Genomic DNA, 17402 nt, shown 5'->3' on the forward strand with positions numbered 1-17402 from the left:
CTGCTTTATGTTAGTTGCTTGTCAGTTATGCTGGTTTAGGTTTTGTGAGACTAAAATCATCCTTATCTGCATACTTGCCCCACATCAGTATCTCAAAGTGTTGAAGCAAAACAGCTAGCCTGAGAGTCGCAAAGAGGGATCAGCAACAGTAGCCTTCATATTTCTCTAAAGATAGGTATCCTTTATGGATTCCTTGTTCTTGCTATGTCACTGACCTGTTCACCAAATTGAAGTATCTTCGCAGATATCCTGGATCCACATGACTCTTGCACAGTTCTAGTTCAGTACGAGGGTAATAATGTACATAGTTCACACACATCTCATCCGTGATACTGAATCCACCCTGCAGCATCAGAAATGAAAATTACATAACATTCACACACAATAACAAAACCAATATAATGTTTGTTTTAGCTTTAGATAAGATATACATATAGAGTCTATTTAGAAAGAAGAGAATGTAAGCGGTTTTCAGGTGTCACATCATATCTTACAACACTGCCAGGAAATAGGAAACTGCCCAACAATGTTCCCATTTGCAAAACAATGTTCTTAAAGCTTCTAGATAACATTTATCGGAGAACTCACTTGACTCAAAGAAAAAATGCCAGGAGGCAGTATGAAATATCTTTGTAACCTCTCACACAAAACAAAAGCTACTTTAAACAAACAACACATTTTAATGATGGGGCAATAAATTTGTTCCTTTCCTTCCCAAACTTACCAGACCATACAGGCCTAAATATCATATTGTTAAAATAATAGATCCCAAACTGCAAATTAGCACCAACCTTTACACTGTTCAAACCTCTCAACCAATCTTACTCCAGCAACTGACAGGCCAAGCTAGATTATCCAAACTCAACTCTGGTCAATGTGAGAAACCTAATTCCCCAAATATTGCTTTAGAAAACCAACAGGCCATGAAATGCTCAGATAACCATAAGATGCCTGGGTCGGATAGCTATGCAGCTGATTTTTATAAGCTCCTATCTACAAAAAATTCCCCAGTACTCATGGATCTTTAGAACTCTATTCTTGACCATAATACCCCCTTATCCAGAATTCAATGAAGCACACAATACCCTCAGTTTAATCACTTGCACTTACAGTACATTTACTGAGGGCAGGGGGCACAGTTAGTCCAGGCAACATACTGGTACATGTGCATTAACATACCCCCTGGGTATTGTCATGTGGACACAGCAGATCAGTACTCGCCAGGGGCGGACTGACCATTTGGAAACTCGGGCACTGCCCGAGGGCCCGGGGTCAGTAGGGGGCCCCATGAGATGCCCCTGGTACCTTTTTCATAGGCTTTTTTGAGTTTGGGCAAGGACACAGGGGCCCCATGATCCCCTATTGCCCGGGGGCCCCATGAGTTGTCAGTCCTCTCCTGGTACTCGCTATGACCAATTATAGTGATCACATGATATTCATGTAATGTACAGCGCTGAGCGAACTATTGGCGCTTTATAAATACTGTATAATAATAATAATGTAAGAAAACTACCATTAATGGGTTTCCATTCATGACAAGCTTGATTACAGTTGTAATGCTGTCATTAGTCTATATCTACCTGTACCATGTGATTAGCTGTAGCCAATCACAGCATGCCAACAGTAACTAAGCTGTCCTGTATAAAAACCCATTTATGACAGCTAAAACTATTGCTTATAAAAATGAACTTCACTGTAATAAGCAATAACTGTGTAAAAAAAAAAGCCCTGATCAACCCCACCCCCAGAGTAGCACAGTGTCACTTTGGTGACACTGAACTACTTTGATGAAAGCATGTAAAATAAAAGAGTAAAGATTTTTTTCAAAAAAGATAAAATGTTTAAAAACTGAATTAAAAAAAAATGTTTAATACTATCACCAGTCAGTATCCCTGATCACTGCCACACAAGTCATATGATGACACTGTACTGCACTGGTGACAGAATGTAAAAACAAAATGTGAAAAAAAACACATTTTAATTAATGTCTTCATTTTCCAAAAAATTGTGACAAAAAAATTACAATTTCTAAAAGCTTGCCATGCCTTTTACTAAATACATGGGACTGTTTACTTTCCAAAAAGGGGCCATTTGGGTGGTATATGTACTGTCTTGGCATTTTATGGTCTCAAGAAATGATAGTACATCATTTCTAGTGTACACACACTAGAGTGTGCTACACAACGATTTCAATATACCCAATGGTATCAAACCAGATTGTTAACCAATGACCCTCCAATTGTTATCTTTCCCTCCACTGAAATCAAAATCTATTTTATGTTTTAATAGCTAATGCCTCCCCTTTTTCCTCCATCTACTAGTTGTTAGACCGAATGCCATCCATCTTCTTGTTTATCAATGTCCATCCTTAGACCCAGCACTGCTACTTTGTTGTCAAACTTTACTATACTGACAAACTGTAGGCTGTTGTTTTTGTATTGTGTTGCTGGCCAAACGTTGTGGCCATTTCAATTCTTAACCACATTCTCACATCAAAAAAAAAGAAAATTTGACTTTCACAAACATTTAATGGTGGAGAATCAATCGCTCCTATTTAAAACACATGCCTGGTTGGTTCTCCAGCATAAAAATTTGTAATAGTAGTTTTGGTAATCAGACATACAGAGTTAACAATTTTGTAATGGATCCTGCTGCCTTTAATCAATTCCCACCCGGCCAATAGCAAAATGACTGCCAAGCCGGACTCTTGTCGTTCCGGGTGGGCATCATCAGACATCCTCCCAGATCATGCCTGCAGGGCCGCACTGTGGTGAGATCTGTCACCAGCTGTGTCCCTCGGCGACAGCCGATAACAGACCTGTGTACAGCCCATTACCAGTATCATGTGACCGCTATGAACAATCACAGCAGGACATATGGCAATTGTAAACAATGGATGGCTTCCTTTCATGCAATCCATTGTATACAATTGTGTCACTAGCTGTGATTAGTTACAGTAATCACATGGTACAGACTGGGCCAATCACAGCCTATCTGTGTTATGTGATTATCTGTGTCCATTCACAGATAATCACAACAAAAAAACCTGAATGAATCGATTTCATTCAGTTAAATGCTTGCTTATAACAATTAAATTCTTTGCTATAAGTAATCGTAATGTGTAAAAAAATACTGATCACTTCGTATTGTCACCAGTCAGTGTCCCTGATCACTGTCACACCAGTTATATGATGATGCTCTACTACAGGTAAAACTCGAAAAATTAGAATATCATGCAAAAGTTCATTTATTTTAGTAATGCAACTTAAAAGGTGAAACTAATATATGAGGTAGACTCATTACATGCAAAGCAAGATAGTTCAAGCCATGATTTGTCATAATTGTGATGATTATGACTTACAACTCATGAAAACCCCAAACCCACAATCTCAGAAAATTAGAATATTACATGCAATCAATAAAACAAGGATTGTACATAGAACAATATAAGTATAAGTATGCATATGTACTCAGTACTTGGTTTGGGCCCCTTTTGCAGCAATTACTGCCTCCATGCGGCGTGGCATGGAAGCTATCAGCCTGTGGCACTGCTGAGGTGTTATGGAAGACCAGGATGCTTCAATAGCGGCCTTCAGCTCTTCTGCATTGTTCAGTCTCATGTCTCTCATCTTTCTCTTGGCAATGCTCCATAGATTCTCTATGGGGTTCAGATTAGGTGAGTTTGCTGGCCAATCAAGCACAGTAATCCCACGGTCATTGAACCAGGTTTTGGTGCTTTTGGCAGTGTGGGCAGGTGCCAAGTCCTGCTGGAAAATGAACTCAGCATCCCCATAAAGCTCGTCTGCAGAAGGAAGCATGAAGTGCTCCAAAATCTCCTGGTAGACAGCTGCGTTGACCCTGGACTTAATGAAGCACAGTGGACCAACACCAGCAGCTGACATGGCTCCCCAAATCAACACAGACTGTGGAAACGTCACACTGGACTTCAAGCATCTTGCAGTGTGTGCCTCTCCATTCTTCCTCCATACTCGGGGTCCTTGGTTTCCAAATGAGATGCAAAAGTTGCTCTCATCAGAAAAGAGGACTTTGGACCACTGAGCAACAGACCAGGTCTGTTTTTCTTTAGCCCAGGTAAGACGCTTCGAATATGGAATACGACATTTGAAGCCCATGTCCAGGATCCGTCTGTGCGTGGTGGCTCTTGATGCACTGACTCCAGCCTCAGTCCACTCCTTGTGAAAGTCCCCAACACTTTTGAATGGCCTTTTCCTGACAATCCTCTCCAGGCTGCGGTCATCCCTGCTGCTTGTGCACCTTTTTCTTCCACACTTTTGCCTTCCACATAACTTTCTATTAATGTGCTTTGATAAAGCACTTTAGGAACATCCAACTTCTTTTGCAATTACCTTTTGAGGCTTTCCCTCCTTATGGAGGGTGTCAATGATGGTTTTCTGCACCACTGTCAGGTCAGCAGTCTTTCCTCTGATTGTGATTCCTACTGAACCAGACTGAGAGACCATTTAAAGGCTCAGGAACCCTTTGCAGGTGTTATGGCTTAATTAGCTGATTAGAGTGGGACACTTTGAGCTGAGAATATTGCACCTTTTCACAATATTCTAATTTTCTGAGATTGTGGATTTGGGGTTTTCATGATCTGTAAGCCATAATCATCACAATTATGACAAATCACGGCTTGAAATATCTTGCTTTGCATGTAATGAGTCTATCTCATATATTAGTTTCACCTTTTAAGTTGCATTACTGAAATAAATGAACTTTTGCACGATATTCTAATTTTTTCGAGTTTCATCTGTACACTGGTGACAGTATGTTAAAAAAAAAGTGAAACTTTTTTTTTTAATCTATTAATTTTCCAAACAATTATGACAAAAAACTACAACTTAAAAAACTCACCATGTCTCTTACTAAATACTTCAGACTGTCTACTTTGCAAAAAGGGGTCATTTGGGGGATATCTGTACTATCCTAACATTTTTCGGCCTCAAGAAATTAGATTGGCCTTCAGTACTTTAAGACTGATCGATTTTCAGATATATACCATAGTTTGTAGATTCTGTAACTTTCGTACAGACTAAATAATAAACACTGCTTTGGGTTATTTTCACAAAAGAAATGTAGCAGAATACATTTTGGCATAAATTTATAAAGAACAACATTTTTAACGAAGAAAAATTTTTTTTCCAAACTTTTCAGTCTTTTTTCGTTAATTTAACAAAAAATTAAAACCCAGTGGTAATTAAATACTACCAGAAGAAGGTTCTAGTTGTGTGAACAAAATGCTAAGAATGTAGTTTGGGTACAGACTAGGCTTGTCCTTTTCGCCCACAAACTTTGAGGTCTATAAGGATGTTTATGTCTTCCTTAGAAAGATGTATTTAAGATTGATACAGTTACAAAAGTAGGTGAGGGATAATTATTTAGAGAATACCGAATCTATTTTTAAGGATGAGGAACAGGAAGCTATTGAAAACCTTATTTCACTTATGGAAGATGATTCTTTTGAGTTAGATGAAGATCTTGATCCTAGAGATTTATGGAAAAGACAGGCCAACCTAGTGATTAAGTCTACCAAGATGCCCCAGATTTGTAAAAATCGCTGGTTGGGTGTTTTTCTGGATTTGGTCCAACATGACCTATCCAAAATTGATTGGAGACTGACCGGTATTGACAACCTCTCAAAAGATGAGAGGAAGGCATTAAGAGAAATCAGGGAAGCACCCAACCTAGTGATTAAACCTAGTGACAAGGGAGGGAATGTGGTCCTGTTGTCAGAGGACTCATATGAACGAGAAGTTAAGAGGCAACTTCAAGATTCATCTACATATACAAAATTAGGAGGGAATCAGTTTCCCTTGCTGGTTCTGTCTCTCAATCAAAAATTATTTCTGGCCTGTGAGGAGGGTCTCATCACCAAAAAAGATTGGGGTTATTTACGTGTGGATGATTATAATACTCCCATCATATATGTTATCTCTAATTTACACAAAAGTTTGGAAAATCCACCAGGAAGGCCTATTGTGTCGGCTATACTGGGACCACTTGAACACACAGGGAAATACCTGGATGCTTTAATCAAAGAGATGGTGATGGGACTCCCTTCATATGTCCAAGATACTAGAGATGTTTTACCCAAGATTGCCCAGGTAGAGATTTAGACGGGGACGATATTGGTGGGTATAGATGTGGAGTCCCTTTATACCGCCATTTCCTCCCACTTGGGGCTTGGTGCAGTAGCCCATTTTTTGGAAGTGAGTTATTCATTTGAGCACAAAATTAATTCCTTTTGGAATTGTTGGATTTTGCTCTCAACAACAATTACTTTACATTTTTGTGACTTATTACCGCTAGATCTGAGGGACCTCGATGGGGGCCCCCTGGACACCAGCTTATTCCTGCCTCCATCTTGGATGGTGGGAGGAGGAGGTTGTATATTGCTCCCCTATGTACCTTGGCCATGCTTCCCTGTGGCTGAAGTACATCGATGATGTTCTTATGCTCTGGGAAGGCACTGAGCAGAAACTTCTTGACTTCAAGGCTGACCTCAATGCTAATAATTGGAACATCATCCGCAGGAACTGTACCAGTGGTGATGATTATAGACAGGAGGCAGAGGATCTCTATGGGAGATTCCGTGAGAGGGGATACTCCCATGTAACTATTAGATGGTTTTGTAAGAGGGCCTCGGCACGACAAGGAGAGGAACTTTTGAATAACGCAGAGGATAAGTCCCCTCAGAATAACCCACCTGTACGTATTATTACCCAGTATGGCACCCAGTGGGAAGAGGTACGGGCTGTTTTGGCCAGGCATTAGCATATATTGACACAGTCTCCAGAGTTGTCTGGGATTGCTGGCTCTAGACCCCTAATGGTTGCTAAAAGAGCTATAAATTTAAGGGACAATCTGGTACAGTTAGAATATAGACGAACACCTGTCAAGCATTGTTTAATGGACCTACCCCCACTTAGGGTCATGTACCCCTGTGGACAGTGTCACATCTGTAGGTTCGTTGACCGTACAGATAGATTTACAGATGCAGATGGACAAAAGGTTTATTACATCAAGCAATTTGTGAATTGTGCAACAACACGAGTACTATACATGATTGAATGCCCTTACAACAAAATGTATATTGGTAAGACTAAGCGTCAGTTGTGAGTGCGCATAGGTGAACATCTAGGAAGCATTATTAACAAGCATGATAAAACTCCTGTTGCTGAACATTTTGCTAAATTTCACAATTCATCCCCTATAGGACATAGGGTCAAGGCAATTTATGCCCTGAATCTCTCCAACCACAGGGGGATTTTGATTCAATCCTCCTGCGGAAGGAGAAGGAGTGGATATACAAATTGGGGTCTTTGGTGCCCAAGGGACTAAATACAAAATTAAGTTTACAGGTTTTCTTAGAATCGTAATTCTATACTCTCTTTATCTTACTAGTAAAGGGGATGGCCACCTCTATGGACTATTGTTGGTTCATTAGGGTTACACTCTTACAGTTTTTCACTTTCTAATTTTATGTAAGTGACATTGTAATAGCACACGATGTCTAAAGTGGCAATTTAAGGCTGCGGTCCCTTGCAGGTTAATCCGGAAATTACGTATTGGTCTCTATATAAGCCCTTGATGTGTGGGCCGCAGGATACTGAAAAAGCTCACGTCACTCGGTGGGCGAAATTCATTGATGTCACAGCGTCGTGACTCCCGCGCCCTGGACACTTAGACAACCCCACGCGGCTTTACCATCTAGCCGAGACATACTGGACCTGCTGTCGCAGTCATATACATATTTATCTCTGCATGGAGTGCGGGGTCAGCGACACCATACAGCAGTCCAGGATCCATCGGAACCAGTGAGCCTATACAATTGGACCAGGTTGTGTTTACATTGGGATTCATCCCCTGGATTGCGATTGCTCAGTTGAGCGCTGCACACCTAATGACTCTCTTTATTTGGAAGCAGTAAGAGGCTGCGTTTCACTATCATCCCCACCCATAGGTCACTGTTATCTGTGGCTGCTATCTATCAGTGCTGGAATTACTGTTAAGTTTACAGTGATATAGTCATCTGCCGCCATCAGCGATATCACTATAATATTCTACATGCTTTGACTGCCAGTGGAGATAATCCACACAGGACTACATGTGACAGCATTGAGTTTATACATCTTGTGATTGGTGGACTGCCATGTTATGATCTTGCAGATCGCACATGCTGATATACGATCTTCCTGTGTACATTCAGGGGCTCCTGTATTTCTGTAATTTGCTATTTCAATCCATTGCAGCGTTGCTGCACATGATATTGCATTCAGCCAACATCTATGAGGCCTGGAGCCTTCTAGCCTTTTGATGTTATGTCTAATCCAGTGTGAGTGGTAGGTATGTCTGAGCGCCCGAGCGTGTGTTTTTATGAAATGGCAACGTTGTCATTATGTTTTATTCTTTTGCAGGGTGGAGGGATATTTGCAAAAGGGATATTTTTGATAGTGTTTAATAAAAAATTTCTTAGCCGCAGATTGTTCTCTTTGGGACTTCTTTGTTGTGGGTCTTTCACCCACATATTGGTGTTTGTGCTTGTTTGGGTACAGTGTTGCATGTCCGCGCAATTGTCATTCAAAGGGCGTGAGTGCTGCATATCTAAACAAACACAATTTAAGGCGACCAATTGCTGAGTTTGACTTCAATGAAGAAGTATAATGAGCAAGAAAAAAAAAAGGATGAAAACAGCAAGCAGAGTTTATATAATCTGAGAATAAAGCAACATAGTTCTTTGCTGTGAACAGGATATGATCCCCAAGAGGATGACAAGTAAAGGTTTTAAGATGTAGGCATTAGGCTCTTACCACTGTGACCAGACTTCTGTCTTCTGTGTTGTAAGAACAGCTAGTGATCAGCAAATCCCCCTGTGAGGTCAAAGAAAACACTTTGTGAAACACTTATAATTAACATCTATTGTTCCACCGGCATAAATTAGACTAACCAGAGACAGGGACGTAGATATTTTTTTTCCTGGGGTTGGTTCAGCCTTGGGCACCCAAGGGGCAGTAATTGGGCAGCATGCCTGCCGTGTTGTGATAAATTGTGTGCATGTCAAAATTGGAATGGGTTTAAAACTTCAACACTACTCCCTGTGTACACGGTAACATATGCCACAGTCCTTGTACTCCAAAAATATGATTCTCTATGTCACGGATTCCCTACACGCCACGCCCACAGCAACTAGCTAACCGAGGCACACACAGGCGGCCGTGACTTGGGGGTAGGAGGGAATAAAGGGGACTCAACTTTGAATATATAAAACCATATATAAGATCAGCCGTGATATCCTTCCACAGCCCACACTACCTTTGGCCACCACCAGATGGAAACTCCACTCCAATCCAGCTGGTCGACCACACACTGGCAGATACAAATCTTATATACAAACTGATGCACTGATTAGAGTTGAGGACCAGCTTAGTAATTACACGCCCTTCTAAGGTCTCTGCAGCTACCTACAGCTTGAACCCCGGTGTTAATCACCCTTCCACTGTCCACACCCCCCCCCCCCGCACCAGACACACCACAAAAGGTAGGCAGTAAAATACAGATACAATCTAATCCAATCTAAGCTCTACAATCTAATCTCTCCGAAGATATGAGCACGTGCTTAAATACACAGAAGTCACTAATTAATTTTAAGATTTAATTTCCCGAAAGTGGGCAGTGCATAAAATATGTACAAAATATAAAAAAGTTACAGAAATACAAAAAAAACAAGAAGACACACAAATTACTATTCACTATAAAATAAAAAGGGAATAAAACAGAATAAAACTTTTACCAAGATCTATCCTGCGACTGGAGCAAGTCAGAGCGTCAGCAATCTGTCAATCAAATTGAACTGTCTCCATACGAATCATAAATGTCCCAATGCTCAGGTACTCCTTTTATGGGGATATGGACGTAGGCGGGACATTAGTCCTCGGCCAATTGACCATGGGGGGCTGCTCCTGTACCTGCCCACAGGATGTTCTGTGTGCTGACCTGCCCAAGTTCAATCGGGCCAAGACGGGCTTGAAACACCAAGTCGGGGATTGGAATTCCGACACCAGAGCATCAGTCAGATCGCAACAGTACCAAACACCATTCGAATGTCACTATCCAGCGCCACCTAACCATTTCCTGCATTTTCCTGGCCTTCTGCCTAAACCACAAATATGATTTTTAGTGCCGATGTAGCCTACAGAATGCCCTACAAGAAGGGAATATGTTCATCTCTCTGCAACTAATATTTTAGTTTTTTGAGAGATTAAACATACCCCTTTTGATGGATGGATATACCTTTAGCTCCCTGCTGTCATGAAGCCGGAATGTCTGGAGCCACTTCCTTTAAACCGGTTTCACCAGAAGGTGACAACCTTATTAACATAAAGGTGTCACATCTCCGAAGCCGGGCTTTTCAGCCTAATTGATGCCTCTGTGTCTGAGTACCTCTGACTGAATATACATCCTTAATGACAATGGAATGTCCCTACAGTTAAGATTACATATTGCTACTGATCACATCTTATCTACTCAATTCTGTACATTTATGTCACATGCACGTTACGTCATGTCACATGTAAGTTACACTACCATTACATATGCTTTTCTGCATACAACCTACCTAGAAAAAGAATTTAACAGTGTCCACTGAGCAACCAGCATCTATTGTACAATATGGTAAAAATAATGCAGAGGTCAGGAGTTTGTAATATACAGCCTAGCATATGCAGTCCCCATTAGGCAGAACTCTACTGGCAGCAGCAAATTCCTGTGTCAGCAAACAAGTATAAAACAAATAAGGATAGTCAAAGGCCTCTCGTAGCATCAATGCTGCAGATGACCTCCTGATGTCAATCAATTTCACATACTCTGTTCTAACTATGTGTATAATATAACTTTGTAAAAAATATCCATACCTGGAATTCTTATTTAAATTGCTACTGAGTAACAGCACTGGTGTCCGTGGACGCTATAATAACCCCCAGCATTGGTGCCAGTGAATGCAATAACAGCCCACAATTTTGGTATCAGTGGATGCAATATTAACCTTCAGCACTAGAGTCAGTGGACACAAGAATAACCCCCAGTGCTAGTGTCATTAATAACCCCCAGCATTGGTGTCAGTGGATGCAATAATAACCCCCAGGATTGTTGTGAGTGGATGCAATAATAACCCTCAGCGTTGGTGTCAGTGGATGCAATAATAACCCCCACTGCTAGTGTCAGGGGATACATTAATAACCCCCAGCATTGCTGTCAGTGGATGCAATATTAAACCCTGAGGATTGGTGTCAGTGGATGCAATGATAACCCCTGGCATTGATGTCAATGGATGCAATAACAACTCCCAGGATTGGTGTCAGTAAATGCAATAACAACCGCCAACATTGGTTTCATTGGACACATTAATAACCCCCAGCATTGGTGTAAGTAGATGCAATAATAACCTCCAGCACTGGTGTTAGCGGATGTAATAATAACCCCCAGTTTTCCAGTTTTAGTGTCAGTGGATGCAAAAATAACCCTCAATATTGGTATAAGTACTATTAACCCACCCCAACCACCATGTTGGTGGTCAGTGGAATTGGAATTTACCCCCCCCACACCTCTATGACCACCAATGAGGGGAGAAGGTGGGTTAACTTACGCTGAATGACCAAAAATACAGAAGGGGGGATGGTGGGTTAAAATTTCACTGATATGACCACCAGTGCTTAGTCAGTGGGTGATGGGGGGTTAACTTTCACTCCTGACTACCAATGGGGGGGGGGAAGTAGCAGTGAAAGTAAACCCTCCATCCCCACCCTGCATTAGTGGTCATGGCAGTGACATTTTAACACACCATCTCCCCTTCTGCATCTGTGGTCATACAGCAAGTTAACCCCCCCCTGCATTGGTGGTCATGGGGATGGGTAAATTTCAATGCTGTTCAATCCCAGCCTCTTCCACTGCCCAGTTATTGATCACTTACCTGATAACAGGCTGTCCAAGCTGGGACTTTGCTTATACTGTAGGCAGAGATTACTCCACCCACAGTACAGTGTTCCTTAAATTGCCGGGTGCTGTAAGGCAGAGAGGGCTCCAGTGCCCGACATCTTGCTGGCCTGTTTTGGGGACAAGGGACATTACTGCTGTCCCCATGGCTTGGATTCGAGACATATGTCGAGATGCAGACACTGTGGGACAGCTTCCAAGTATGCATTCTCTCTGCACTGTATATCAGTGCATGGAGGAAAAAAGCTGTTGTGGCTTGAACGCTACACTTGCCTAGCTGTGCCACTGTGGATGGTTGCTCTGGATGGGAAGTTGGACCCTCCTGACCCCCTCCCCTATCTACGCCCCTGACCAGAGATATAGTTCATAGCTACATTGACTGTACTACAATGTATTTTACGCATGGTATTTCTGGGGCTTGCGGCTTTTTCCAGCTTGAATATGGCTTTAAACAGCTGTAGAGACAATTGATAAATGTCTTTATATTTAGGCTGCATGTGCAGTATACACCAGCAGGTCTGGATGTACAGTTGAATAAATTACTCTATATTTCTGCTATATCTAGGCTACGTGGATAGTTGCATAAAATGCCCTTATAAGTAGTGTGGTATAAACCAGCAGTTCTGGATGGAAAGCTAATAAATTATGTATATTGATCTTGTATCTGTGGTAAATACCAGATATTTTGGGTGGATAATTGGATAATGGCTGTATATGTAGGCTGCACCTGGGCTATAAACTAGTGGTTCTGGATGTACAATTTGATAAATGGCTCTATATTTGTCAGAGAAGGACTGGGCTGGGCTACTGGGGGACTTTTTCCTCCCAGGCAAGTACAGATGTTGGGTTGGAGACCCAAGTAGAGATACTCCACCAATCAGACCGGTCTTGCAGTCAGAGGCAGCTGCTGGGCATTATACAAATTGTTCCTTTTTTTAGACCTGTGATCACAGCATGTGGATAAGTCCTCCAGTATCTATTTAGGTGTTATGTCATGTGACCTAATACTGAGTGCAACAAAGGAAATCAGCACTGGAGGACTTACATCTGTCAAGTGCTGTAATCACAAGTCTGAATAAGTAGCAGGTAGGGGTTTAGGTAGGGGGGGGGGGGGTTGGGGGCTAAACTTTCTTTTAGACCAGAGGAAACTGTGCGAGGTCCAGTGCAAGGTCCAGTTGGCTGTTTTTGCACCCATATCAAACGTTTCCAGTTCCCTGCTGATATTCAGGCTATATCAGTGCCATAAACCAGCAGGTCTGGATGTACAGCTGGATATTTACCTCTCTATTTAGGCTGTATTGGTGCTATAAACCAGAAATTCTGTATGGACAGTAAAATAAATGGTTCTTATGCTTTGTTTTAAAGAACAATGGTCCCTGATGTACAGCTGGATCTGTGTTATAATAGCTTTAATCAGTAGTTCTCTATGTACAGTTGGATAAATAGCATTATGTTTATGTGATAAACCAGTCATTTGGGATTGACAGTTGGATAAATGGCTCTATAGTTAGGCTTTGTGTTTGATATGAGTCAATTAGCTCTATGATGTAGATAGACATTTGCACTTGAGACATAAAGGTATGGTTTGCAAATGGATTAAATCCTTTTTTATCTTTGTGTTGGAAGGGATGTGTAAATGCCATATAATACTGTTTAAGTGGACAATAATAACACTGGTTAACCTGTGTTGTTCCTCCACAGCAGCTACGAATTCCTATTTTTCATATAAACATATGATATAGACCACACTCTTCTAAACAATGCACAGAAAAGTGTATATAATAAATAAGAGTGATCTAATACAACATAAAACTATGTGCAAAAAATTGTGTAATAAATCAAATGCAAAATCAAAAAACAATTCATATTAAACAAAAAAGTCCAAAATCTGTATTTAAATTCAAAGTGCCAAATGTTCATATCCAAACTGTGTCAAAAAATGACACCCAGGGAAATAGTGCTCTTCCTCTCTTCCCAAAAGAAAGCACACCGCACTCACCAGAAATATATGACCTCTTTTGGACCTGAAAAATGGCCTGGGCAGGAGGTATAAAATTGCTCGGTATTGAAATGGTTAAATACACTAAAAATTGATGCCCCAAATTCCAGCTCATACTTTTTAATCGGTTACGGCAAACAGTTTTTTCATTAGGGATATGTTTTTACATGAATAAATAGAACCTGATCAATGTAAGCATCCCTATTAGTGTTAAATGGTTTGTTTCAACCCTGCCAACTGATACAGTCTGCTGGAGAGCTTGTTCTTTTGAAAAACAACAGACTTACCGGCTGGATGACCTAATGAAAATACTGTGCAAATGAGTTGGGACAAGAATGCAAGCACTGTTTCAAGACTCTATATTGGGCCTATGCAAGTTTAAAATTGCTGCAGGTTGATTTCTGCACATCTAACCTTGTTTGAGAAAGGTGCTCTCCTGTTTTTCATTTTTTTTACTTCAGTCTGAATTGATATTTCTCGCAGTTAGGATGTGATTGAAGCTGATTCACTATATTCATTATTATTTTGTTATTTTTATACAGATGTAGATGTAGATGGATATCACTCCCTGAAAGCAATTGAAAATAATTGCTTTGAGAGAAAATACTGAATTAACGGTTCAGGGAGATAGCAAATGCAGTTGGTTTGGGGAAATCAAGTGTTTCAAGGATTTTGAACCTATATGAAGAGTCAGGGTCTGTGAACACTTCTCTGAAAGGATGTTGTGGATGAAAAAAAGAGACTACGCTGAGGGATGAAGGTGTAATCAGAAGAATTAGTGTTATGAACCCAAAGAAGAACAGTGGGGACATCAATAGGGAGTTTGCATCTCATGGAGTTAATGTGGACGTTTCCATTTTGTGCTGCCAACTTCTCCAGTGTGGTTGCAAGCCAGGCACCCAGTTAAGAAGCAGCCCTTGACACCCACAATGAAGAAGAATTGGTTGTTATGGGCAAAGAAGCATAGAGGCTGGACTTTGGAGCAGTAGAGGAAAGTAATGTTCTCAGATGAAGCCCTGTTTTATGTTCATGGATACATGTTAAACAGAAACTCTTCAAACTGACCACATCCACCATGCACACCTACCTAAAGTCATGTTTTGGGGGTGCTTTCCTTTTTATGAACCAGAAACACTTCCCCCCATTGAAGGCATGATGGACAGAATTAAGTATTTACGGCAGGTGTTCTGACAGCAAAACGGACCCCGATTTTAAAGAGGCAGCTTCCTTATGGAGATAAAGTTTGCCAGCAAGACCTAGCTCCCTGTCACAATTCCAAGTAAACTAAGGACTTTTTTACCCAACAAAAATTAAAAGTATTGGAATGGCTAGGATTCACCAGACCTAAACCTGTGGTCCATTGTGAAGGCTTGCATAAGAAAGATGAATAGTACAATAAAAATGTAAATGATAGAAAGTGTTCTCCAACTGTGGATTAGGGACCCTGAAGTGCAGAATTAGTGTGAAAAATTAGTGGCATCAATGCTAGGGTAAGGGAGGTAATTAAAGCTAAGGCCATATCAATTTGTACAGTACTGTAGAAGAAAGAAAGCCTAAAAAAGAAAACTAATGCAGCCACCACATCTAAGAATTGGTAAACTGCAATATAATAAATGTTTGTTTTTTTGTTTGACCATAGATTTTCTTTAAAGCAGGTTTAAACAGCACATCTAGAAGGAAAATGTGTGAACTGTTCTGCGCCTAGTCCGTAAAGCAAAGAAGAAAGGTATCAGCAGTGAGTCCTTCCTAAATCTATTGGGCTGGAATCCTGCGTCGGCCATTTTAACAGTATGTAACGTCAGCCATTTTAACAGTATGTAAAGTGCAGTTAGTTTTTTTGTGTATTGTTAGATGCTTGCTAGGCCTAGATCTGAGTCAGCTTGGGAGTGAGTCAGCAAGATTACTTTAGGTTAGAGCTGGAGGGCTCTACAGGTCAGTCCTCTGGTACTTCCCTTTGCTCTAAAAACTTGGAGAAGTTTCTAGAAACCCATAGGCGGAGGTGAGAAGGGGCTGATCTGCATATTTATGGAAGTCTGACCGTTCCCAGGCAGGAGGCCTGGCAGTATGGGAGATCAATCCATAAATATGAAAGAGCCTGGCCATCAAGGGAAGTTGGGTGGAAGATGGAGTGAGGAATTGCTGTTGATCTGGAGCCTAGGAAGGGGGGGGGTCTACCTACAGGCTGGAAGCTGGAAAGAGGGACCTACACTGTTCCACAGTCTACAGGAAAGGACAGCATGTCAGCAAGGAAAGAGGCCAGCCCAGCGTAAGTACTTCTACACCCCCTGGGCCTGCAAGGGAGAGGGCACTGTCCCTGGGACAGTATCTTTATGTGTCTCAGAATCTCTTGCCCAGGAACACTTTTCATGACAGCTAGGTGGATGAGGAGATTTTCATCTGGGGTCTGAAGAGGTTAATTTAAGAAGACTGAGTGCTTCTAGTAAAGACTGTGTGCTAACTCATCAAGAAACAAAAAGCCACTCAAGGGGGAGTAGAAATTCCAGGATTCCTTTTTGAGCTTTTGCTGTGTTCTTTTTTGTTCACAAGAAGTTTGTCTTCCAAAATTGTTTCAGTTCCATTGGGCATCCCATATACCCCTAGACCCCATCCAAGTTGTTAATAACATAATCATCACCCGGCAATCCCATGTAACTGGCTGCTAGGATGAAGGCTGACAGGTATTCAGTCTGCACCATAGAAAAAAATGATGCTATGTGGTGTCATTGATTGCTATAGTGCTATAAGCCAAGCTGGGCATGTGCAAGCAGCGAGCTGGCTCAAAGCATGCCCACTTCTCTAACCTGGTGCCCTGGGTTACTGAAACAGCTTGGCAAGTTTATTTTCCCTTTGTTGTCCAGTGAGAAACACTGGGCAGCAATTCAGAGTGTTATGTACATTGCACTGTATTTACAAAATCCCACAGTAGAGCTGTGCCTGCTGCTGAAGAGGGGTACAATTATAAGCTGTGGAGAATCAGGTGAGCTTTGGATGGAGTGGTTTACATTTACAGTGGGGTGAGATCTCTGGATGGAGAAGAGTGATACAGAGGTGAGAGCTATGGATTGGGGTTGGGGAAGGAGGGAGCGGTGTTACAAAGGTGGGAACTGTGGGTGGAGTGGGGGATGTTACAGAAGTGAGATCTGTGGACGTTGATGGATGTTACAGTGGTGAGATCTCTGGATGGAGGAAGGGGGTTACAGAGATGAGCGCTGTAGATGGAGGGGGGTTTCAGGGGGGAGAGCTATGGATAAGGATGAGGGCTAGGTGCAGAGGTGAGAGCTGTGGATGGAGGAGGGTGCAGAGGTAAAAGCTGTGGATGGGCATAAGCTGTAGAAGCAGAAAATAGATGTGTTGGAGCAGGGGACACAGAAATCAGCTGTGGGCAGGGGAGGAG

General features: G+C 41.6%; 1 protein-coding gene across 1 annotated transcript in view; it reads right to left on the bottom strand.

Annotated features, from left to right (window-relative positions):
- DBH (dopamine beta-hydroxylase) overlaps positions 1 to 17402 on the bottom strand; it is a 94605-nt gene that overhangs the window by 11358 nt on the left and 65845 nt on the right. Inside the window, exons 9-10 of the mRNA XM_089677071.1 lie at positions 8832 to 8891; positions 216 to 343 (exon numbers count right to left, since the gene is read on the bottom strand). Coding sequence (XP_089533197.1) covers positions 216 to 343; positions 8832 to 8891 — 188 coding nt within the window. The remainder of the gene's footprint in view (positions 1 to 215; positions 344 to 8831; positions 8892 to 17402) is intronic.

This window comes from Staurois parvus, unplaced genomic scaffold (genome assembly GCF_062004578.1).
Source record: "Staurois parvus isolate SC_StPar_1 unplaced genomic scaffold, SC_StPar_1.0 ptg000176l, whole genome shotgun sequence".
In the NCBI taxonomy this organism is placed as follows: domain Eukaryota; kingdom Metazoa; phylum Chordata; class Amphibia; order Anura; family Ranidae; genus Staurois; species Staurois parvus.